This window comes from Syngnathoides biaculeatus, chromosome 3 (assembly GCF_019802595.1).
Source record: "Syngnathoides biaculeatus isolate LvHL_M chromosome 3, ASM1980259v1, whole genome shotgun sequence".
NCBI lineage: Eukaryota > Metazoa > Chordata > Actinopteri > Syngnathiformes > Syngnathidae > Syngnathoides > Syngnathoides biaculeatus.
In genome coordinates, this window is record NC_084642.1 from 23,276,219 (window position 1) to 23,302,300 (window position 26,082).

At 43.5% G+C, this 26,082-nt stretch overlaps 1 protein-coding gene across 1 annotated transcript in view; it reads right to left on the reverse strand.

The window, feature by feature from the left end:
* Positions 1 to 5,827: 5,827 nt before the first annotated feature.
* Positions 5,828 to 26,082, reverse strand: part of LOC133497959 (solute carrier organic anion transporter family member 3A1-like) — a 28,206-nt gene continuing 7,951 nt past the window's right edge. Inside the window, exons 3-10 of the mRNA XM_061814258.1 lie at positions 11,883 to 11,981; positions 11,423 to 11,689; positions 10,853 to 11,017; positions 10,583 to 10,781; positions 9,058 to 9,193; positions 7,490 to 7,662; positions 6,817 to 6,881; positions 5,828 to 6,387 (exon numbers count right to left, since the gene is read on the reverse strand). Coding sequence (XP_061670242.1) covers positions 6,020 to 6,387; positions 6,817 to 6,881; positions 7,490 to 7,662; positions 9,058 to 9,193; positions 10,583 to 10,781; positions 10,853 to 11,017; positions 11,423 to 11,689; positions 11,883 to 11,981 — 1,472 coding nt within the window. The 3' untranslated portion in view covers positions 5,828 to 6,019. The remainder of the gene's footprint in view (positions 6,388 to 6,816; positions 6,882 to 7,489; positions 7,663 to 9,057; positions 9,194 to 10,582; positions 10,782 to 10,852; positions 11,018 to 11,422; positions 11,690 to 11,882; positions 11,982 to 26,082) is intronic.

Here is a 26,082-nt window from a genome sequence, read left to right on the forward strand (position 1 = left end):
ATGTATGGGGTAGACACTCAGGTGCATCTGATTCAGGATAATGCATGGAGTGGAGGTGGACTTTTTAAGGTGGACTAAAAGGATTTTGAGTTTCAGAATTCTAGCTAATAGACAGGTGTTCAAATACTTATTTGCAGCTGTATCACACAAATAAATCATTAAAAAAATAATCCATTGTGATTTTTGTGTTTTTCTTTTAAGATTATCTCTCCCACAGTGGACATGCACCTACGATGAAAATTTCAGACCCAGAAGTGGGAGAACTTGCAATATTGCAGGGTGTTCAAACACTTATTTTCTTCACTGTACAAACTCCATACAGAACCGAGATTGAACCCTTGAAACTCCAAAGTGCGAGGCTGACTTGCTAAACACTCGTCCACGGTGCTGCCGTCATCAGTGACGAGATCCAGAATGTTCTCTGCCATGCGGTGGTGCGTGACAGGCGAGGTCACGGCGAGGTCGTCTATGGGTTGGGGAGGCCAGCGCGGTTGAAAAGTGAAGACGAGTGGAAGACACATTTGTCTGTCAGATACGTCTTTGGCGTCCAGTCCCGAGTCATCGAGTCAATCGTCCATACGGCGACACGACCTCTCAGAGTCACTCGCGACGTAGAATGGCGTGCTTTCCGCCTGGCTGCACCGCCACCCACGGACACTCTCGCCAAAGCCGCGTCGGTACCTGGCTCAACCGAGCCAAGACGCTGGTGATGATCCAAGGCCAAAAAGAGATGGTGGCCCAGAACCAATGCTTTGGGATGAAAGAGCTGTCACCACCAATCGTCTTCCTGCTTGGACAGGAAACATACTACCTTTCTTCTGCGAACAGTAAAGTCTATTTAATGATGCACGCACACACACACACACATACACACACACACACACTGTGTTAATGCCACGTTCCACTGAGGTGAATATGCTAATTGCCAGCAAAGGACTAAGCATTGAAATATAAAACATTGTTTACACACATGATATAAAATGAAACATACACTTTTTTCCCCCTTATTGTGTGACATAAAATCAGATCAAATCTTTCCATCTAAGGTCAATTAAGATTACAAAAATATTTTTATAATCAAAGGGGGGGGGGGTTCTTTCGGCTTGTCCCTTTCGGGGTCGCCACAGCGTGTCATCTCAGATGAAAGCACATATATGTTTTGGCACAATTTTTACGCCGGATGCCCTTCCTGATGCAAACCTTCTCAGGGAGTGGAGGCCTCAGTGGGAAACCACAAAATGTTAGAATATTGTGGGAATAATTATTTTAGACCATTTTTCATTAAATTCTTTAGTCAGGCATTGAGATACATTTCATTACTATTTGGTCTCAGTGACTCGGAACTGTATGACTTGGGTGAAGGCATTACAGGTGGTGTTTAGAACATCTGCCTCACAGTTCTGAGGTCTGGGGTTCAAATCCCGGCCCTGCCTGTGTGGAGTTTGCATGTTCTCCGTGTGCCTGAATGGGTTTTCTCTGGACACTCCAATCTCCTCCCACATTCCAAAAACGTGTTAATTGGAGACTCTAAATTACCCCTCGGTGTGATTGTGAGTGCATCAGTTGTCTGTCTCCATGTGCCCTGCGATTGACTAGCAACCAGTTCAGGGTGTACCCAGCCTCCTTCTCGATGACAGCTGGGATAGGGTCCACCACTCCCATGACCCTTGAAAGGATAAGCGACTCAGAAAATGAATAGATGGGTCCCTGTCCGATTAAGCGGCATAAATTGCTCCTCAAAATTAGAAAGTTGCTCCACAAATGAAGAAATGATGAGCCAAAACTTTTCCTCAAAGGATAAGAAAAAATTCCAGCCTTGGTAAATATTCATTATGTAGGGGGATCGTATTACCGTGACTTTGATGCAAATTTTTGTCAGCTGGTCAATACCATTTAAAATGTGTGTTGACATTCAGCTGGCGATCCGGAAACATTATATGTTATAGATCAAATGTGCAATGTGTGTAATTCCTTTTGTTTTATGTTTAGTTTTACAATAACCATCCAGTCACGATATAGTACATTGAAAGTTACAGTACAGTAACAGAAACAGTTTTACACTTTGTGCCCATATGGTTTCTTGTTGGGCTTGAATTTAAAAGGTTGCAATAATTAATGTTTACATAAGTTAAGTCCATTCATGTTGATAAGAGTATTAAAAAATGTAATGCTGCTAAGCGTAATCAGTGCAAACGTAATTGTACTCAGCATTTAGAACAAACATGTATGGAATGTGCAATTATTTGTAATTAATTGCAATTGCTATGGAAATCATCTGATAGTGGCAAAGTAAGAGTAATCATGAAAGGTAGTATAATTGATAATTTAATAATTTCTTTAATTTGCCAAATATTTTCAAACAACAGCAAATGTTCTATGTAGACTATGTAAAATTCATCAATACTAAAATGTCTTTATATTACTCGGAATATTTTGCAATGCTAAATGCTAAGCTGGAAAGTTTTCGCTCATGTAAAAATAATCAAGCAAGTGTGGTGCAGTATTAAAAGCAAAAATAGTATATTTAATTTATATACAACGAACATACAATCATTATAATCCTTTGTCAACATCATACAGGACAGAAAGCTTTTAAAAAAATACAAATTCATTTTGTTGAAATAAAAAACTCAAAATGTAAGTCATGTAAAATGTAAATCGAAAAAAAACCCCAATTATTTTTCTACTTAAATGCTGTTTTCTCTCTCTCTCTCTGCTTCAAAGATCCCTTGCACACATGCAGCCAACGGAAACCGCCTCTTTCGGTTTCTCTTAGCTGAAGGCAACATGCTGCCGGACGCGGATAAAAACACCTTGCCTCCAACAAATCGTGCTTGCAAATTCCTAAAGTCAATTCTGTGCGCATTTCGTTAAAAAAATAAAATATAAAAAGAAAAAGTTGACCAGTTGTGATCAGGTCTCCACAATACACGTTCATAAAAATGAAGGAACATTTCATCATCATAACCGACAAGAACCCGATGCAGAACTGAAATGCTGTGGAGCAATGATTTTCAGGACATGAATTTTGTATATGGTTGGGAAAAAAGGTGGAATTTGTCACATTTCGAAAAACTGCGGCGAACAAGAAATCATCATTCACACAATTAAAAAAAAAGGCATTGTTGTTCTAAAGGTTACTTTTTTTCGCATCACAAGGCAAAAATACGTGAAGTGGCAAAAGAAAAGTAGCGTCTTGCGGGTATCTCCATGGCAACAAGAAGACGGTCATAGAGGAAGTTCCAGGCACGTAAAAGTCTGTTGCTCTCATTGGTCCGCCGCGCTTTAGGTGGCTTGGATGCAAAAGGAAAAGAGCCCGACGGCCCACTTGAAGAAAGTTCTACCTAGCAACAGTGAGGACATCCTACTTTCCTCTAGAGCACAGACACCGAACAAGTTGCTTACGTGCGCGATTGGTCGCAGAGAGGCTACATACAAGCTGGAGGAGGTTTGTGGCGTTTGTCCGTGATGACGTGTCACGGGAGAGGGGGTGGGGGGTGACGGTCGCTATGGGACGCCCCGCTTTGCTTTTTCTGCAGGAAGATGAGGTCCGCATGAGGTTGATGTTCTGCTGCTTTCTGACACGAAAGCTCGACGGAGAGCGGCATTCGACATTTCGGGTCTTGCGGAGCCACAGTCGAACCTCTAAAGCCCAAAAGTTTGAAAGTTCGAGTTGGTTTTCGAGATTGGATCTCAGGTTGAAGTTTTCCTTTCTTGTTCACAAAACACTGGAAGGTCATTTTGATATTTCTTAGTTGTTTTTACGAGTGGATTTTCAGTTTATATCGATGCCTTCTTTTTTTTTTTTTTTTTTTTACGTTTTAATGTATAGTTATTGTTTTCAGAATCTCACTTAGAGGCGTTCTTTTCTGTTTTCATTGATGTTAATTGTTTTGGTTTTCTCTGCTTTGAAATTTTCCTTAAAAGTCATAATTTTTAGTTGCATTTTATCAAACAGTTGTTTTTTTGGAAGGACAGGTGATGTTATAGTTACTACTGTTTTTTTGTAGTTTTTAGAATGTATGTTTTTCTTTGATTTATTTGGTGTAACAGTTGTTTTAGTTCTTTTAAGACTTAGTTTTGCTCGCATTTGATATTCTTTCTTTGTATGTTTAGTTGTTTTAAATAATGCTTTAGATTTTTTTGTTTTCCTTTCATTTTTTACAGCTGTTGTGTTTCCTTTTAGTTATTTTTACAATGTCCTTCATGTAGTTGTTTTTACGGTTGCACTTGCTTTTTTTCATCCAAAGTTTTCGTGTAATGGATTTTAATGGCTTCGTCATTTTTACACTTCCATTTGAATGATAAACACTGTGCATTTTGGCCTTCCGAGGCCTTTTTTTATGCCACATGCTAGCTAAACAAGAGAAGAATAGATACAGGAAGTCACGATACATTCAAAAACTCCAGCCCAATGAAGTAGAATAAAAACTGGACTGCGCACTCTGCTTCCATCATTGGTTTCCGCTATGGTCAACAGACTCTGACTTCCAGTCAGAGCAAAACGTATGGTAAACATACACAGATTGTTCTGGAAAATATGCGATAAATATCCATCCATTCATTTTCTTTGCCTCTTATCCTCACACGGGTCGCGGGGAGTGCTGGAGCCTATCCCATCTGTCAATGGGCAGAAGACAGGTACACCCTGAATTGGTTGCCAGGCAATCGCAGGGCACATAGAGACAAACAGCCGCACTCACAATCACACCTACGGGCAATTTAGAGTCTCCAGTTAATGTTGCATTTTTTGGGATATGGGAGGAAACTGGAGTGCCTGGAGTAAAAACACGCAGGCATGGGGAGAACATACAAACTCCATATTGGTGGGGCCAGGATCGAACCCAGGTCCTCAGAACTGTGAAGCTTTACCAGCTGACTTACCGGTGAAAAGTTACTTCTTTGTGACCGCCTGCACGGTTTTGACACCAAACAGTGCAACAAAAAAGCGAAACCTAACCTATTCCAATTAAATTTGCTGCTGTTATGTTTCACGATGTGCAATTGTAAGGATGCCAAAGGATGTCAACTTTCACTTGAAATAGTATCCAAAGCAATGTTTTGCCCTGACTGGGAGTTGACCACGTGAAAGGGGCTTGTGTGCAGTTCAGTTTTTATTCTACGTCATTGTTCCAGGCTCACTGTCATAAAAATGACCATCACATGTATTTTATACTATTAACTTTGGTACTCTTCTATCATACACTTGATTATTTACTATCGGAAATCCCGAGTTGGACTTTAGAGGTTGCTCCGCAGCTGCACTGGTGCAAACTTTCATGTTGCCACCTATTTGATAATTAGTAGTTAATACTTTTTTATTCATTTTTACCTTGCTTTTATGGATGCACTGAAATAGAAGAAGCTCTCTTATCTCATTGTTCAGGGTGTAGAATTACAATCAATGGCATTCATTCATTGAGTGGCTACAAATGATTAAATCATTAGACTAATCAATGTCATCTGGAGCTAATATATTTTAATTACTATTATAATTAATATAGAATTGTCTAAATAAAACATTTTCACATTAATACACAGTATATAATAGCATCTTATGTAAATAATTATTTGTTTTTATAACAAATGTCCAATGTTCATATGAACATCACGGTTGGTGTCCAAAAAAAAATAAAAAATCGCCAAATTGAAAAATAAAAAAATATTTTTTTTTGCAAATGTAGCATTTTCAACACTGTTTTCCATCCAAAATTTCACCCTCAGTTAAAAAAAAGTATATATTCAAAACAATTTTTTTTCTCCAGGGAAAGGAAAATTAAAATGTTTTTTAATTTCAGATGAAACTTAAAGTGTAGATTTTGGCAGTTAAATATGTGGGGCTACATGCTTTTTTAAATTGGACAGCGGCATTACCATCCTATGAAATATATACGCTGTTAAATTCTAAAAATGAGAGAATTAACTTCAAGTATGTCCATCCTTTAGTAAAAAATGAAAATGAATTTAGTGCAACCTTTGTGTGCGGCAAAGAGGAAGAGGAGGAGGACCATCGTCACAACTACAAGACGGACTCCATGTTGTCGCACGCCTCTTCTAGGTTGAACACGAACTTGGTCCGGCTGGCGGCGTCCGAGTGCTCCCTGCCCAGCTGGTCCAGAGTCACATTGGAGGAGAAGAGCTCGGTGGGCGTCAGGTAGCCCTCGCTGCTCTTGATGTACTTCCTGTAGTTGCGCCTCAAGCACTGCCATGTGGTGGCGTAGAGCAGGAAGGCTGACGACTTGAGTCCAATGGCGATGCTGACGTACAGGTGGCGGTAGGCCACGTTGTCGTACAGCATGCAGGCGCCCTTCTCGCCGCACACCGAGCTCCAGAACAAGCACGTCGAGTCGATGCCCATGCCAAAGATCAGCGGTGGCGGGATGAAGCCTGGATCAAAACCGTAGATACAGCAAGTAGAGGATTGTTATTATGAGTAGTCGTAGAAATAATCGGTGGTAGTAGTAAAAAGAATATAGGTAGGTAGAGATTTGATATCTGAAATACCTTTCAAGAAAGCTGGGAGAGTGGCATCAACCCTTATGTAATTCATTTATTCATTTTCCGTACCCCTTACCCGCACCAGCGTCGTAGGGTTGTGGAGCATTTTGACCCTGAAGTGATCGGCCAGCCAGTCACAGGGCACACATAAATGAACAAGCATTTGTGATCACAGTCACACCTATGGGCAATTTAGAGTCTTCAATTAACCTACCATGCATGTTGTTTTCGAATTTTGGCGTTAAACTGAATACCCAGAAAAAAAACCCACACACGCACAGGAAGAACATGCAAGCGCCACTGGGGGGGGGGTCTTACCAATGAGCCTCAGGAGCAGGAAGAGGACTCCCAGGGCGTAGGACTTGAGGTCTGGACTCACCGTTCTAAAGAAGCCAACACCATAAACAAAGTAGTAGTCCAGAAAAGTAGTCTTGCAGTAGTCGTAGTACAGACGGCCCGTAAAGTCTCATAAAGAATTGATGGCCACAATATGCTGTTTGTTATCTGTATTATTCATCACTGCTGGTAAGCACTTCGTCCTCTGTGCTAAAGCATTTCAGCACACTAGTACAAAGGAGAATGATGGTGTCTCACGGGTAAAAATTTCATATTTTTTACACTACAACATTCCACTACTCGAGGACAAGTTAGGCATATTAGTAGGACCACTTTAAGTTACTCGTGAGGCAAACTGTGCACTAGTTGATAACTCTGTCCAACTGTCGTGACACGGAAAAATTCTTCTATCAATATCTAGCACTTCAGTAGCAGTGCGAGTATCATACAGATGGTCATAAATTTCACAGTTTGCCTTCACTAGTAACATGGAATTTGTTGTCTTACTAGTATGCCAAAATGCTGGGATTGTTGACACTGCTTGACAACGTAATGAATGATAAACGATGTGATGGGGAAGTTCCAGACTTTGTTCTCTCTACAAATGTCTTTGGTCAAAATGAAGGTAAGAGTCCCTCCGGCGACCACTGCTGACCTGATGAGGATGATAACGGAGGGCGTCTGGGCCATGGCTCCGATCATGCTGCACAGGCAGATGACGCACAGGAAGGTGAGGAAGGCCTGCTGGCAGCCTGGACTCGGACATTTCCCGGGAAGAGCCACCGCTTCCTCAACGCTGCTCGATATGCACGTGCAACCTGTCAGGTTCTGACAAACAACACATGGGTTCGACCGTTAAGGCTCCACTGAGGCTATTTTGCGATGAGTCCAGGTCAATCACTCGGCCATGACGTAATTCCAAAACCACCCCCAAAAATGTGTACATGTGCACTAAAAGTGAACTATACCAATATCTGTGATAATGCTGAAATGATAATTCGTTTATATTTAAAAACATTTATCCATCCATCCATTTTCTTGGCTGCTTATCCTCATGCACAGAGGCTCAGCCCCTAGGTGTGATTCTGAGTGTGACTGTTGTCTGTCTCCATGTGCTCTATGATTAGCTGGCAACCAGTTCAGGGTGTGCCCTGCCTCATGCTCAAAGATAGCTGGGACTGGCTGCAGCATGCCTGCGAAACTAGTGAGGATAAGGGGCTCTAATAATAGATGGATGGATATCGATCCAGCCATCCATCCATTTTCTTCATCAACGGACAATTTAGAGTACCCGATCTTTGCATGTATTTTTTGGGATGTGGGACAAAACATGCAAACTCGGCAATACACCAATACACGGGCGAACTGTCATGTAAAAATGTATACAAATATTCTAATTATACCGTTTCTTTTTACAATGACTTAGTCAAAGATATTTGTTAAAAATATCTAACATATATAACATAACATATAACATCTAAAAATATTTACTCATATTTTGCTGGTATTACTTACAGTAAATATTTTTGAATAAAACTAAACCAACATTTTATGTAAAGAATTAGTCTCACTGTTTTATTAGTACTGTTTTCTTTTGTTATTGTAGAAATTATTGATTAGAAATATTTATTTGAAAAATGTGAAAACATTCAATATGCATAAAAATATTTACTCAGATTTGTATGGTATTTTCTAAAATAAATTAATAGTTTATTTAAAGAAATACAAAATATTAAAAATAAATGTAAAATGGCTTACTTTACTATTTGCAATAAATTCATCAACCAATCAATGAAAAAAATCAACACGACATGTTACAATTATAATTAAATTTATTATTTTACTAATATTTTATTGAATAAGTGACAATAGTAAGTTTCTTTCGGCGTCGCCACAGTGTGTCATCTCAGATGAACGCACATATAGGTTTGGCACAATTTTAACGCCGGATGCCCTTCCTGACCCGGCTACGGGGCCTCTTATTGAATAATTGAGAATAAACTGATTCATTACTTTGGGATGAATTCTTAAAAGAAAGAAAATCTTAGTTACGTTCATGCAGGGTGTGACTAAATGAATGCAATAAATATTACAGAAAATGTTCAGTCGGGTACATGTGGCCCATTGACCGTACTTTGCCCAGACCTGCATTTAAGGTCGCATTGTATACAGTAGCTCCTGTATATATGAATAACGTGTCCTTGTGCGTGCAGGCTAACTCACTGGTTTGGTGCAGCCGGCGAAGCAGGCGGAGAGGTAGGTGACGGCGTTGGATCCGCACACGGGGCTCACCGAGGCCGTGTAGCAGTTGCAGCTGCTGATGCAGGGAGACTCGGGTCTCTGCCAGTGACGCAGCGTCCTGCAGCACACATCACAGCGGTCGACACCACGCTACATTCGTACACAAAATCCTTCGTCACGACGTGTCTCTAAAACAAGGACATTATTACTATAGCTAAAATATTAGGTCACAACCAACTAGTGTATTGTGGTTTTACACATTTCTAAGATCTAAGTCTTGAAAAAAAATCTTGATTGGATCTCAAATTTTAGGGGTGGAAGTGATTCATTTAACCCTCTATTAACCAAGCAGGGTTCCAGGTTATCTGAAATTGTACAACACTGGTCAATAATGGCAAATGCCAAGTCGGTAAACTGGAAGAACCATGTGCAAAAATGCAACATGGGTCAACAGAGGATTGAGGTAAAAATGGCCGAGAAAGGCCCAATCCTGGTATTGGTACTCACCCTTTATTAGTATCAACTAGGGATGGGCGAGTACCAGGTATGGGACAGATACCAGCCTTAGCCTTATTTCCTCATAATTGAATACTTGTGAAGGCGAATACGACACCACTAAAGCTAATAACCAGGCTGTCTGTCATCGTTGACATGGAGCACTGTGAGAAGTGCTCCAATGATCGCTGCTGCAATACATAAAATTTACTTGAGCGTGAGCCCAATCAAGTCCACGACTGGGCTGAAGAGAAAGGAAAAATAACCCGTCCGGCCATATTACAGCCAGAAAGTCCCTCTCAGTGCTGAGCAGCAGCATGGCGAGTGAAGGGTTCTTGAGTTCAGTAGTTCACATTCTTGATGTTGAAATTTTCTGATATGAGTGTTACTGAAAATAGAAAGCTGCTTTTGTAGAAGGACAGGAGCAGTAGGAATAATTGTATTGTAATAACAATGAAAGTATTATCAGCTGTGGTAACAGCAGTAGTAGTAGTACTAATGTAGCCATAGTAGGACTAGTAACTGTGTTGTCGTGTTGGTAGGGGTGTCATTGTGGTAGTAATAGTTTTATTCGAAGTGCAGTAATAGTAGCATTGTACTAGCAGTCATACTCATTGTTGTTATATTAACAGCAGCAACAGTGGTAGTAGCAATAGCAAGAGTTGAGGTAGTAGTGGAATAGTAGAAGTAGTAGCAACTTTCTAGACATACTAATAGTAGTAGTACGAGTACTCATAGTAGTAGATTTAATGTATTGGTAAGGTAGTTGTTATAGCAGTTCAGTTATATTTAGTGTAGTTTTACCAGCAGTATAGTAATATTACTGTGGTAGAAATAGCAGAAGGTAGTCGTAGTGGTTATGGTAGCAGTAAGAGTAGTTGTTGTAGTAGGAGCCGTAGTAGTGTCAATAGTAACAGTCCTAATCGTGGTTGTAGTCGTAATATTAGTAGCAGCAGTAGTTTAAGTATCGCTTCACAAAGCATCCATGTTGACTGATTTGGGCCTCACTTACTCGTTGCTGTAGGCGACCGTTACCCCGGCGACAGGGCCAGTGTCACAACCCAGGAAGAGGAAGGAGACGTAGCAGGCCGTGGACACTAAGTTGACAGCCATGGCCATGCGCACGGCACCCAGGGCTGAAAGGTTCAGCTTCTTCACCAGCAGCCCCCCCAGGAAGATGCCCAGGCATGCGCACGGGATGGCCGTCATCCCTGGAAGCACCAAAGAGTTCCCCCCAAAAGTTCCAGCGGGAGACAACAGACGAGGGCAAAGTCGCGCCTACCTAGCAGCTGATTGGCCGAAGAGGTGGTGAGGTTGAACTGTTGCTCCAGGTATTTGCCGAGGAAGGCGGCAAAACCGGCCACCACGGCGATTTCCATACAGGCCGCCAGGGTGATGCAGCTGAACACCGGGTTGGACAGAAGGTGTCGGGTCACCCGTGGAATCACTGCAACAAGTACAAATGTCAACAAATAAGGCAGTCTTGTGTTTACAGTCACGATTCATCATTGACATCATCTACATACATCTGGAATGTATTTCAATGCATCACATTTAATGAACGTACTTCTACCGAAACACATTATGTTCACGTGTATTTAGTCATCCCTCGTTTAGTTGTATTACAAAACCCATGCAACAGACAAAATCCACAAAGTAGTGACCAATTATTTATGGCAAAATCATTTTACATTTAAAAGTTTCAGATAAGAAAATGTTAAAAAGGGAACCTTTAGAGAGGTGCAAATGTTCCATTTATCCACTTGAGGTCACTATCTACACAAGCAGGTGGGTTGTTCTTGCGTGACATGAACCAGCGACGATGTTACTGTATTTAAGGTATCTGCAATACCTCTGAGATGCTGGCATACGGAGAGTCCGCTGTTCAAGTCGAAGCCGTGGATGCCCCCCTTGGCCTTGGCCCGGTAGTCCAGGCTGAGCGGAGATGGCAGCATGGCCTGCTCGCTCTCCCCACCTCCGTCCAGGCCCTGCTCATCCAGGGCCTGAGGAAAGCCGAACATGAAGAGGGCTGCCAGGAAGAGTAAGGCACCGCACAGGAGGAAACCCCCCCACCAGGCCCCGATCCAGCGAGGGTCTTCTGGAGTGATTTCCAGCTTACCTGGACGAGATATGAGGAAGATGTCAATTCATTAACACACAGAAGTGTGGGTCAGATGTTAGAATTCCATTTTACTGTAATAAATAACACCCACCTCCCACCCCAAAAACTGCTGTGACTAATACTTCTTTTACAAGTTACCAACCGACTGGAAAACAACAACAACAACAAAAATAATAAAGGGAAAACTCACTGGTGTCGATGAAAACGGCATCAACGTAGACTTTGGTACAGACAGAACCCAAGATGAAGCCGCAAGCGGGCCCGAAAACCAAGGTGGAAAATAAAATACCTGCAAGACAAATCACATCAATGAAGAAAGTAAATGCATTTTCTTTTTATTTACAGAAGGTGGCGTCACACAACCAACAATGGTCTTGAATTGAAAGGTAGGCAAAATTGAGTCTGCCCTCAAATCCACTCAGTGATCGTGTATCAGTACACAGTGTTCTGGATAAGCGAGTAGACCCTTCGGTTTCATATCATATCATGTCCATATATTTGCACGACATGATATATCACAAGTAATATATGTACTTCTAATTTACCATATCAACATCACATGTAATATCAATAGGGCCACAATTGTTTACATCATATGTAATACATTTAAACAGGTATTGTAAACATCTGATATACATGATATTTGATGTATATTTACATCTCATGTACAAGATATACATCATATTCAATATCCTATACATCTCTATACCATGTTTCCAAACCTCTAATGTGGTGTGTTTACAGCTGTACATAATATTGAATGTCTATACAACGCTAATGTACCATAAAGTCTACCTTTATATTCATTGAATGATCACTTGTAGAAATGTATCAATGTATTATCTTTTCGACCTTTGTGATGTCCTATTGAGATTGATATCCTTGAACTGTGCGATGTACAGCTCAATTATTAATTGATAAGCCTGCAGCATCATGAATAATCCAACGGGAAGTTTTCTCATGTCTAAAACTGTCTGACCGCAGTGGGCCCACTAAAGTGATTTCTCATTGACAGTCGGCAAGCAATTACAGTACTACTGTGTTAGGTACACCCGCACCATCGAAGCGTGGGCGGGAAAACCATCAGCAAACATTTGATTGCCAGGTTAGTTGTAAAATAAAATAAAATAAAATAAAATAAAATAAAATAAAATAAAATAAAAAAGTCACTATCACAACGACCAAAAACATCACTTTTGAACAAAACAAAATGTTGCATCGGCAGGGAGGAACTGATTTGGTCATTATGATCTGGAAATGGTCAAATACAGTGAAAAAAACAAGTATTTGAACACCCTGCTATATTGCAAGTTCTCCCACTTAGAAATCATGGAGGAGTCTAAAATTTTCATGGGAGGTGCATGTCCACAGTGAGAGAGATAATCTAAAAAGAAAAATACTGAAATTAAAATCCATGATTTTTTTCAATCATTTACTTGTGTGATACAGCTGCAAATAAGTATTTGAACACCTGTTCATCAGCTAGGATTCTGACCCTCAAAGACCTGTTAGTCCGCCTTTAAAAGTCCACCTCCAGTCCATGCATTATCCTGAACCAGATCCACCTCTGTGACGTCGTTAGCTGCATAAAGACACCTGTCCACCCCATACAATTAGTAAGACTCAAACATGCAACATGGGCAAGAACAAAGGGCTGTCCAAAAACACCAGAGACAAAATTGTACAACTCCACACGGCTGGAAAAGGCTACGGAGAAATTGCCAAGCAGCTTGGTGAAAAAAGGTCCACTGTTGGCGCAATCATTAGAAAATGGAAGAAGCTAAACATGACGGTGAATCTCAATCGGAGTGGAGCCCCATGCAAGGTATCACCTCATGGGGTCTCAATGATCCTTAGAAAGGTGAGGAATCAGCCTAGGACTCCACGACTTGGTCAATGACCTGAAAAGAGGTAGGACCACCGTTTCCAAGGTGTTGGTAATACACTAAGACGTCATGGCTTGAAATTATGCATGGCACGGAAGGTTCCCCAGCACATCTCAAGGCCTGTCCTAAGTTTGCCAATGACCATTTGGATGATACAAAGGTGTCGTGGGAGAAACTTTTGTGCTCAGATGAGACCAAAATGGAACTTTTTGGTCATAATTCCACTAACCGTGTTTGGAGGAAAACGAATGATGAGTTCCATCCCAAGAACACCATCCCTACTGTGAAGCATGGGGGTGGTAGCATCATGCTTTGGGGGTGTTTTTCTACACATGGGACAGGAGGACTGCTCTGTATTAAGGAGCGGATGACCGCGGCCATGTATTGTGAGATTTTGGGTAACAACCTCTTTCCCTCAGTCAGAGCACTGAAGATGGGTTGTGGCTGGGTCTTTCAACACGACAATGACCCGAAGCACACAGCCAGGAAAACCAAGGAGTGACTTCGTAAGAAGCATATCAAGGTTCTGGCGTGGCCTAGCCAGTCTCCAGACCTAAACCCAATAGAAAATCTTTGGAGGGAGCTGAAACTCCATGTTTCTCAGTGACACCCTAAAAACCTGTCTGTTCTAGAGAAGGTCTGTGTGGAGGAGTGGGCCAAAATCCCTCTTGCAGTGTGTGCAAACCTGGTGAACAACTACAGGAAACGTTTGACCTCTGTAATTGCAAACAAAGGCTACAGTAACAAATATTAACATTGGTTTTCTCAGATGTTCAAATACTTATTTGCAGAAGAAAAAGAGGAATGCACAGAGCCTACAACTGAGTGTAGGGACTTTTAATGTTGGGACTATGACAGGAAAAGCTCAGGAGTTGGTTGACATGATGATTAGGAGAAAGGTTGATATTCTCTGCATCCAAGAGAGCAGGTGGAAAGGTAGTAAGGCTAGAAGTTTAGGAGCAGGGTTTAAATTATTCTACCACGGAGTAGATGGGAAGAGAAATGGAGTAGGGGTTATTTTAAAGGAAGAGCTGGCTAAGAATGTCTTGGAGGTGAAAAGAGTATCAGATCGAGTGATGAGAGTAAAATTTGAAATTGAGGGTGTTATGTATAATGTGGTTAGCGGCTATGCCCCACAGGTAGGATGTGACCTAGAGTTGAAAGAGAAATTCTGGAAGGAAGTAGATGAAGTAGTTCTGAGCATCCCAGACAGCGAGAGAGTTGTGATTGGTGCAGATTGTAATAGACATTTGGGGTTAGAGAGGAAGATGCAGAAGATAGGCTAAAATGGCAAAAGATGACACGCTGTGGCGACCCCTAACGGGACAAGCTGAAAGGAAAAGAAGAAGACAGTGGACATGCACCTCCGATGAAAATTTCAGACCCCTCCATGATTTCTAAGTGGGGAATTTGCAATATAGCAGGGTGTTCAAATACTAATTTTCTTCACTATAAAAAAAACGTTATAGTACAGAAACACATACAATTATATTAAAATACTGCGAAAAGAATATAATGTAAGGAAATTATGCTCATCCTGTTGCATGTTACTAGAAAATAAGGGTGGGACAAAACGTCGATGACCATTCATGGGAAACACTTTTTGTTTTTTTTTTAGTAGTCTTAATGACAAAACAATAATATTTGCCACAATTTTGTCATTGGCCAAGCTTCAAGACAACAACTAACGCGTACAATTTCCTGGGATAAATTATGGTCATTGTGCCCAGACCTAAACCCGAACCTTCATATGTCATCAGTGGCGCCCTTTGCCAATAACGGATTTAATTTAATGAATTTCACAAAATGAATGAATGAACACATTTTAATGGACAATCTTGGGGATGAGGGTGGTGATGGAACCTAAATGAATCCATATCTATTGGACTCAATGTGATCCACATTTATGTATGGTGGTTTTAATCTTTGGATGAATGTCACACATTAAAGTGGCACAATGAATTTTTCTATGAATTATTCTCTCTCATAAACGTCCTATGCCAAATGTACAGAATTAAGCTCTGATTCATTGTCTCAAATGTCTGTTTTAATTCAGTCGCACAGGGCCATAAAACTTGTAATGAGGAGTCCAAGGCCAATGTAAATCTCTTATTGACTTTGCAGCAACATCTGCAGATGCGAGAGGCTATCAGTGGAATATGACACCGGAAAGATAAACGCCGCCCTTTATGAGGACATTGGAAAACACATTAGGAGGAAGCAGCACTGCAAAGCAGTGCTATTAAATGAAATCGCATGTTCCTGCCTCGAAGCCATTTCAAAAGGCACCGTAAAAAGTCATGTGCCCCATCACATCCAGGTCGTATTTTATCGTAAATCTAATACAAATTTTTGTGTGTACGTGTAGTACAAGGTACAGGATTTTTTTTTTTTTTTGTGTGTGTGTGTGTGTCTGTTGCAATGGTGGTCAAATATTTGCTGTTTGTAGCCTAACAGATTGTCCACTTGAATAAATAATGCCTAGATCAAACTACAGGAACACTTAGCCCGAATTAGCGAGCACACATGATTTCCAAGACCGGGTCCAGCATATTTTATTGGGAATCGCAACGTTTACGATACGCTAAGATTTTATGGCTGGAGTCTGACATAGTGCAATCGTGAAAGACCACATTTGTCCTGGGCTTGTTGAGGAGAGAGGTTTGAAAAGAGCAAATCATAGCAGGGAGGAACAGATTCACTCACTGGGACAAAATGTTGATTGCTATTCATAGGAATTTCTTTTCTGTCTCAATGACAAAACAGTATGATTTGTCACAATTTTGTCATTGGCCAAGTTTCAACACAACAAGTAACCCGTACAATTGGGATTTCCTGGGATCCGTTATGCTTTTTCCTTTTTTCAGACTGATCATTTTGCCAAAGCTTGAACTCGAACCTTCACACGTCATCAGTGGCCTCATTCGCCAATAACAAATCACGCTTCGATACACGTTCCATAAATTACTTCCTGGATTTCACGTCACACGAGTCGAAGCCGCAGCATAGTTTTTCCCATCGTTCACAATGAGACTCCACACTTTCAACAAATTCATTGCAGAAGCTTTGTTTTTTATATACTTCAGATGGTGCTTCTGTTTTGACTAGTTACCGAGTTAACTTCTTACTCCTCCCGTCAAGTACACTGGTTTTCAGTTGTTGCAAGTATTTTCCTATTTCGCGAATTCCCGACTACCTGTCCATGGCCCACCGAAATGGCTCTGTGACCCGCTTTTCGGTTCCTCCCATCCCACTTGTTGAGAATCACCGGTCCAGTAGTGGATACTATTGACTGTTGTTGTTTTTAAATTGGCCTATGGCATGCTGGTGATTGGGCCCAGAAAATTATTTCTCGCCACAAGGAGCTGTAAACGCTTAGCAGGTAAATTGGTAAGATGGTAATGGAACGGTAAGACCAAAATAAACGAGTTACAATATTGAGACCCCCAAAAAGGATTAGGATTGCCTGTACAGCAGTGCCACAATAAGACAGTGAAGAACTACTTTATTATTGGAAATTGCTATGACATGACTAAATGAAGCTTCACCTCTACAACATAATTCCTTGGCACAACCCACCACGAGATGGCCGCAACACCACACCTTTAGATTAGACGGGATTTTGGTCTGAGCACAAAAAACAGCGAACAGGAAAATTCTTCAGAAAGTGTAGAAAAGCCTAGATTCTCCGTCCACCCCATATCAACAAATGGGTCAATTCATGAATCACAGATCATGAAAATGTGGGCGAATGTTGTATTTGTGGCATATGGAAAATTGATTGAATTAGCCTCGTGGTAGTTTTGCGGTGTGGTGAAACTTCATTGACTTTTGCTGAATTAAGAGATTAACTTTCAGGAAGCCTTTACGCTTCTGATAAGCACCACTTACGCGATTGCTTGTTGACGAAAAGGCACGAAACTCATTACAAAGGTACCTATGAGCTCCTTAAACTTGAAAGTGAAAAATAAAAGAGAAAAAAAAGCAAATTACTCTATGTCTCCACGTGTTCTGACTAATTGGGGCGGGCTGTTTAAAACAGGTGGCCACAATTTGAAGAAATACTGTACGGTGTGTATGAATGAGTAGGATTGACTGCATTACGGAGGTACGAGGGAGATTAAGGTGCTGGCCAGTGGTTGTACTGTGCAAGAAAAGTGCCACAGAGGGATGAAGGGATGACGTTACAATGACAGTTTCACATGGCAGCATTCAGTGTCTCGAGCACGCTGGCAAAGGTGCAGAAATGGAAAGCCAGGCCAGGCTAGACCGTGTGCTGAATCAGCGCCCGGCGGTTCCTCAGCGCGATCACTCTAGCGGCTTGCAAAGATTTTGCTGCAGTGGCCTCGCAGCGCTTCATTACACACATTATGGGCAGGCAAAGAGGAGACAGAGCGACGCTGCGGCTTCCTATTGTGCCTGTTCCTGTTGGTTGGAATGGTTCGTCACAACCCATCTTTTGAAAAGTTAAGAGCAATAAAAAATACATGAATTGTTCAAAAAGAGCCTTTGAACACACACTGAATGCCAATGGCCTTTTTAAAAAGAACTTCACATGCTCATATCTTCAAAGTACCTTTTAGAGAACCCAATTAAGAAACTGAGGACTAATATGATGGCTTCCATTTTTGTAGACTGCGAAACTGCGGCAGAGAGCAGAAATTTCCCAATCTTGATTTTCATGCAAGTGCTCGGCAAGATGTCCATGCAGGCGCATTAAGGATGTGTTCTTTGACATCTACTGTATGTGGCACAATTGGGTAGCTGAAAGTCTGTCTAAACTTATTCTTGCTCAGACCACCTTTTGGTGCAAGATAGACTACTGATTTAATGCAATTTTAAATGAATTTAACCAGCCCAAATGGACTAATATGGAAGTTCCAAGGACATGTGCTGGATACAGCAGACGTATTCCATTCACAAATGTGAATGGCGGTCATCAAGCTATTATTTTTTCATCATATTTTTAAAATGATCCCATTGGCTGGACACAGATAGGATCAGGAAGCATCCTCCAAATGCCAGATCTTTATCCCCGCCACAACCAGTGCTCCCCCGAAAACACCCCACAAACCCATCACATTCCGTTTTACTCCAAATTTAACTTACAATACAAAAGAAAAAAAAATGGCCAAATGACAGCTCATTACGCAAGGGAACTCATAGGCACCACTGTATTTGAGGGCAACTTTAGCAGAGGTCAAAGGATGGGACAGTACACTAGTTTGAAGCAAGGAGGTTGGACAAGCAATGCATCAAATGGTAGGGTCAAAGGTCTAAGCTTCAAGGATCAGCCACAGCTGCTGACCACAGTCAATAATTCATTAACTAATAAGTGGATTTCACACTACAGCAATTTGTGTTGGGGCTGCTTCAGGAGGCCATCTTGGACTGAAAACAACAAAACGTTGGTAATTAATGTGTCTTAATGAAGACACAAAGTCCCATTAGAGTCGTTATGAAATTGCTCAGACCAAAAATGGGGTTGGGGGCTTCTCAAAACAATTTTTATGGAAGCAACAGTGTGCATTCTGGCAAAAACGAGGAAGAAGATAACAGTGAGTGGCCAGAGCACTTTCCATCCTATTAAATGGCAAAAACAGAAAGAACATTTTCTTTTAATTCTAAAAATATTCTCCGACCAGGTGCACTTTTGACAATTAATTTAGCATGTCATCTTTACTGTTTTTAGGTTCAGGGTTCGTATGTCGGTTCATTGGAGCTGGAGCTGAGTGGAGTTGATATGTTGTTCCTATGCTTGTGTGGGTTTTCTCCGATTACTCTGGCTCCCGCGTTCCAAAAACGTGTTAGATTCCTAAATGCCGGAATTGTCCTTAGGTGTGAGTGTGAGTGTCAATGGTCATTTCTCTGTTCAGTGCAGCCTATGGCCTGCAGCAGGCTGGTGACCAGTTCAAGGTTCATCATGACTCTTACCCAAAGTCAACTGGTCCAGGCTTGCGCACACCTACCATGACCCCAATGAGAAGGAGATGTGTAGAAAATGGATCGACTGCTGCTCTTTGACAATGAACCAATTAACCAAATATTACAAGAAGGAGAGCAGGACTACAACTACAGTAGTGTATGTATGCATTCTGGGGAGGAGGAATATTTTCAATTTGACTAAAATGACAAAAAAGAGAAAATAGTTATTAAAAGTGCTGTATTTTTATTTATATTATATCAGGCTAGTACCTAGTTCATAAAGGATTTTCAGATAGTAGGATTTTGCATTTTTTGGTTGGGGGGCACCGGCAATTAGTTTGTGTAACTAGACAAAACATTGAACCCTTGCATAGTTGCAGATTGGTGCAGAGAGATTCACCCATTTACAGATTATTTTGGTTGGGGAGGCACCCATTCTTCATTATTTGCGGGAGCCCTATATCATTTGCGGTATTTTCTTGCAATCCCCTGCTTATTTATACTTTTTAGGGATGATGAAAACTGGAAAATGTCTACAGGACTTATAGGAAACAAAATATTTGCAGATTTTTACTACGAGCCAATAATGGGGGTTCACCGTCTTTCTGTTTTTCCCTTATTAGCTGCTTCCATTGTGACTTAAAAAGAGAAAATCAAAATACATTTTATGCAGATTTGTACGGGAATGAAATTGATTTTTACATGACATGGAAATGGTTTGTTTAGATTTTGTGCCAAACGCGATGGAAACAATTTACGGGGAGAAGGAAAAAAAGGAGGGATACACAAAGAAAGGGGTTGGGGGTATGAAGGATGGTATAAAGCTCGGGTGTCAAACTCAAGGGACGAGAGCTTTGTGGGTTCCAAATAACAGGTAGGTGTGTATACAGCTACTAAAAAAAATAATAGCCACGTAATCGGTCTCTCTCATAACGTAACAAAAGATCCGCGTATGAAATGTGTCGATGTGCGTGTCACCCAGCCAACAATGTCTCACTCAACCTCGTCTCGATAGTGTTCATCTCTTACTGCGGTGGCTGTGAACAACCTTCTGAAAGCAGCATGCCTCGGCTCCATTATATGCCACCATGGCGCCGAAAATCACGCACACCGGCTGAGGCGCCGCGTTCGGCGGTCACAGCTTCTGCGAAGGCTGCGCGTCGGGCTTTGCCACGGGGGCGCATCTGAAGAACCCAGCCGAGAATGCGTTACTCAGTCGCGTGCGCGCATAAAGCGCCCCGGCTCGACTGTGAACATCCCCCTGAAGCAGCACCACTCGGCTCTGTCATAAGCCACACCGGCCGGCTGCGATGAGCCGCAATGGCTCATCTTTGCCGCAGAAGTGCATCGGACGTGGATGCGGTTTGGCCGTGATCGCATTTCATCTGAATATGACTCGAAACAATAGTGTAATATTGCCCTGAGGGCTCGATACAATAGTATAATATTGCCCCGGTAACTTCACTCAGTTGTGTGGTGTCGTCCTTTTCGAAAAGAGCTTCGGTGTCAGAAGGGGCGTCGGAAAAATCCGAATATCTCTGTTGTTCGGCTTCCATAGTAGCAGGCACTGCGCGTTTTTAACGGCGGAAGTGACGATGACGTCAAGGACAGAGGACGCAACTAATATGGCGACCACTTGGATGTCGAGGGACACTCAATTGTGCAACTTTGTGCATGGATGACGGACGATCCGCTCACATTTATTTTTGTATAGACATTGAAGTGAATACTGTTATATGTATTTTTCATTACAATATATATTTTAGAACGTTTGTAGGGATGACAGTCCCACTTTAAAGTATTAATATTCTTGACTTCTAATTTAAAAACTACTTTTCTGGTTTGTGGAAAAAGGAGAGAAAGAAGGGCAGAAGGAAGAAAGGCTGAAAAAAGGATGGAAGAAAAGCAGAAAACAAGCATGGTGTGTACCAATTTGGGATTTTACCTTGGCATATTAGTGCCAATTAGAACAACATGAGTGGGGAAAAAAACATTGTAATGATGTATGGGTGTGGTCATTTGGCCTTTATAGGGATAGGACCCAGGTGCATTGTGGGAGATCTCCCCTCAGTCAATCGCTAAGTACTAAGTAGTTCTCAGAGTGATCCCAGAGGACTTCATCCCGCTCGGTGGCCGCTATCGATCGGCTGGGGACCCATGGGCAGCCTTCTCGGCTCTGAGTATTTGCACTTCATATTTCATGGTGGGCTGCCGTGTTTGCTAAACAATCCCTAACTGCGTCTCTGTCATGCTGCATAATTCAGAGGGTCGGCTTACACGCCGGCCGTGTTTTGGCACTCACAGAGGTGCAAAACCATTCCGAGCGGCAGGAGGTGTTGTTGAAAAAATAAAAAATAACAGGAGCAAAAAGTGGACGTGCTGGGTGCAATTACAAATTTGCAGGGGAGGGCCTGTCACAGTTTTTAGAATATTTAAGAGTTCATTTTTACAATCGTAATAAGGAGTATTCATCAGTCACTGTCATTTTTTGCAATGATTAATTAAATGATGGATAACAAGGTAATTATTTAATAAACAATACAAAACTGTTAAATATATATTAAAACATCTGTTTTATCATCCATCATTCCATTTTCTTCACCGCTTATCCTCACGAGGGTTGCGGGGAGTGCTGGAGCCTATCCCACCTGTAAACGGGTAGGAGGCGGGGTACACACTGTCATGCTCCTGGATTCCAGCCCGGGCTGGGCGTGGCCAGCTAATCAGAAGGCGCACACCTGCGCCTCATGACCACTGATTAGACCGAGTACATATAGGACCCGGGGGACGACTAATACTCCGCTAGATCGTTGTTCTTAATGCCTCGTTCCCGCACTCCTGTTTTCCTGACTTCTGCTCTCCGTGCACTGACCCACGCCTGTCCACTGACCACCCTCGTAAGCCCATTCGTACTGGTACTTCGGATTGTTTGGACTGTCTACCTGATCTCAGACCTCGGACCGAATAAAGGTTTCCTCTGTACTGTCTGCTGTCTCTGGAGTCGTGCATTTGGGTCCACCCTTGAGCCCCGTATCGTGACAGAACGATCTAGCCAGAACATGGACCCAGCCGACTCCGAAGCCATCCGCCGTGCGCTGCAAGTGCAGGGCAAACGCCTGGGCGAGCAAGAGGCTGCTCTCCAGGGTATGACTCACCAGATCCAGGAGCTCTGCGCCCAGCTGGAACCGTGGCTAGCCTCTTAAGCTAGCGCGGCCGCTCCTGTGCCTCCCCGTGCCGGCATCACTCCGCTCTCTCGACCAGAGCGGTTCTCAGGCGACTCCGGTAACGTCAAGCCCTTCCTGGCGCAGTGCGATCTCCACTTTTAGCTCCAAGCGTCCGCTTTTCCCACGGACCGCTCCCGGATCGCCTTCGTCATTTCCCACATGACGGGGAGGGCGGAGGCATGGGCCACCGCCGAGTGGAGTCGTAACTCGTTGATCTGCCGCTCATGGGCGAGCTTCGTCTGCGCGCTCACCCAGGTGTTCCAGTACGCGGCTCCGGAACACCAGGCGGCGCCCTCGCTCATGACAATTCGCCAGGGACGTCGCTGCATGTCCGACTACGCCATTGAGTTCCGAATCTGCGCCGCCAAGAGTCGATGGAACGAGGACGCCCTGCACGACGCCTTTTTCCAGGGGCTTTCCCCCCGAATGCGGGGACTCCTCATTGCAGTAGATCTTCCTCCCTCGCTGGACGCACTCATCGCGTTGGCCCTCAAGGTTGACCAGCGACTAGTAATGGAGGATCAACTAGCCGTGATGACTGAGGGAGAGAGGGAGGGCTCCAGTCCGGCTGCCGCCCGGTCGTCCACTGCTGAACCCACTCAGGTGGAGGGTCTCGACGGGCCAGTGGATGAGCGTCTGCGCCGGCGACGGGAGGGGCGTTGTTTTTACTGCGGGCGTTTGGGACACTTGATCGCCCGCTGCCCGACTCGACCAGAGCACTCTGACATCAGGATCTCTACTCCGGTGAGTGTGCGGTACAACGCGGCGGGGTCAGGGAGGTCCCTTCTTCAAATCACCTTGGGAACGGATTCCCGTTCATGCATTGTGACGGCTTTCATAGATTCTGGTTCGGAAGCAAACCTGATAAATCCCCGCGTGGTCGAAGAGCTGGGGGCAGCAACCTTCCCCACGCAACGGCTTCGTCACGCCTATGCCGCCAACGGCAAGTTCCTTTGTCGGGTTACACATCGCACTCAGACTCTACGTATGAGCTTTCCGGACGCTCACTCGGAGCGTATTAGCTTTCATGTCTTCAATGCACGTAGTAGCGACATCATCCTGGGCAGCCCGTGGTTCAAAGAACATAACCCGCACATAGATTGGGCCACGAGTCAGATCAAGACTTGGGGAGAGGACTGTCTCAGTCGCTGTTTCCCTGTCCAGGAAAACAAGGGTATTAAAGTCGCGCCGGTTCGGCTAACAGAACCTAGTACCGCCCCGGAGCTGACCGCGGTGCCCTCCTGCTACCATGACCTCCGGGAGGTCTTCTCTGAATCTAAGGCAAAGTCTCTGCCACCACATCGGTCATACGACTGCGCGATTGAACTCCTGCCAGGCACCTCTCCTCCCAGAGGGAAACTGTTCTCGTTAACAGGACCAGAGCATCAAGCCATGAGGGACTACATCGAGGACTCGCTGGCAGCCGGACTCATTCGCCCCTCATCCTCACCAGCCGGTGCGGGGTTTTTTTTTTGTCAAGAAGAAGGACTCCACGCTGCGACCCTGCGTCGACTACCGAGGACTGAACAACATCACAGTCAAGAACAGGTACCCTTTGCCGCTGATCGCTACAGCATTCGAACTCCTTTAGGGAGCCCAGATCTTCACCAAGCTCGACTTGCGGAGCGCTTACCATCTGGTGCGGATTCGGGAAGGCGATGAGTGGAAGACGGCGTTCAACACCCCCACAGGGCACTATGAGTATCTTGTGATGCCTTTTGGACTGACAAACGCCCCGGCCGTCTTTCAAAACTTCATTAACGACGTGCTTCGGGAGTTTCTGAATAGATCTGTCTTTGTATACCTGGATGACATTCTCATTTTTTCAGCAGACCTAACCTCTCACATTCAACAAGTCAAAGAGGTGCTCTGGCGTCTGCAGCAGCACCAATTGTACGTGAATATGGATAAGTGTGCGTTCCATCGGGCATCCGTGTCCTTCCTGGGCTTTGTCCTGGCTGAGGGAGAGATACGGATGGACCCCGGGAAGGTCGACGCGGTGCCACCAACAGGAGGGACGTGCAGAGGTTTTTGGGATTTGCCAATTTCTATAGGAAATTCATAAGGAACTTCAGTTCCGTGGCCGCTCCTCTGCATTCGCTCACCTCGCCACATACCACCTTTGAGTGGTCCGGGACCTGCCAGGAGGCCTTCAGCAGGCTAAAGGCAAGTTTCACTACTGCGCCCGTTCTCATTGTTCCGGACCCAGATAACCAGTTTGTGGTGGAGGTGGATGCATCGAATTCAGGAATCGGAGCAGTCTTGTCGCACAGGAGTCCCAGGGATGGAAGGATCCACCCGTGCGCGTTCCTGTCTAGGAAGTTGACCCCGGCAGAGAGGAACTACGACGTGGGAGATCGGGAACTGCTGGCGGTCAAGAGCGCGTTGGAGGAGTGGCGGCACTGGCTGGAGGGCTCGCAAGTACCGTTCGTTGTCTTCACGGACCATAAGAATCTTGAATACGTGAAGTCTGCGAAGAGGCTGCTGTCTCTGGAGTCGTGCATTTGGGTCCACCCTTGAGCCCAGTATCGTGACACACACAGAACTGGTCCCCAGCCAATCGCAGGGCACATGGAGACAAACAGCTGCACTCACAATCACACCTAGGGGCAATTTAGAGTGTCCAATTAATGTTGCATGTTTTTGGAATGTGGGAGGAAACCGGAGTGCCCAGAGGAAACCCACACAGGCACGGGGAGAACACGCAAACTCCACACAGGCGGGCCCGGGATTGAACCCGGGACCTCAGGACTGTGAGGCCAACGCTTTACCCGCTGTTCCACCGTGCCGCCCTGTTTTATCATATATTATAAATTCACCAACTATTTAAATAGATAAGTTCATAAAACATTAAAGAAATAACAAATATGTATTAATTAATGAATTTTAAGGGGAAAATTTTCCATAATTAAGAACAGGACTGTTTAGAGCATTGTCCTCACAGTTCTGAGGACCAGGGTTCAAATCCCTGTGTGGAGTTCTCCCCATGCCTGCGTGGGTCTTCTCCAGGCACCCAGGTTTCCTCCCACATCCCAAAAACATGCATTCATTGGATATTCTAAATTGCCCCGAGGTGTGATTGTGGGTACGATTGGTTGTCGATCTCCATGTGCCTTGCGATTGGCTGGGAACCAATCTAGGGTATACCCTGCCTCCTGCCCGATTACAGCTGGGATTGGCTCTAGCACTCCCGTGACCCTAGTGAGGATAATGGATGGATGGGATTACTCTTGGCAAAAATGAAAATGAACATGAGCAGCTTCAATCGCTGTCTGCCTCTGCAGTTACCTTAGCAACTTTGCCATGTGTGTGTGTATATCCCTTTACCTTTGAGGTTTTTTCATTATTTGATTTT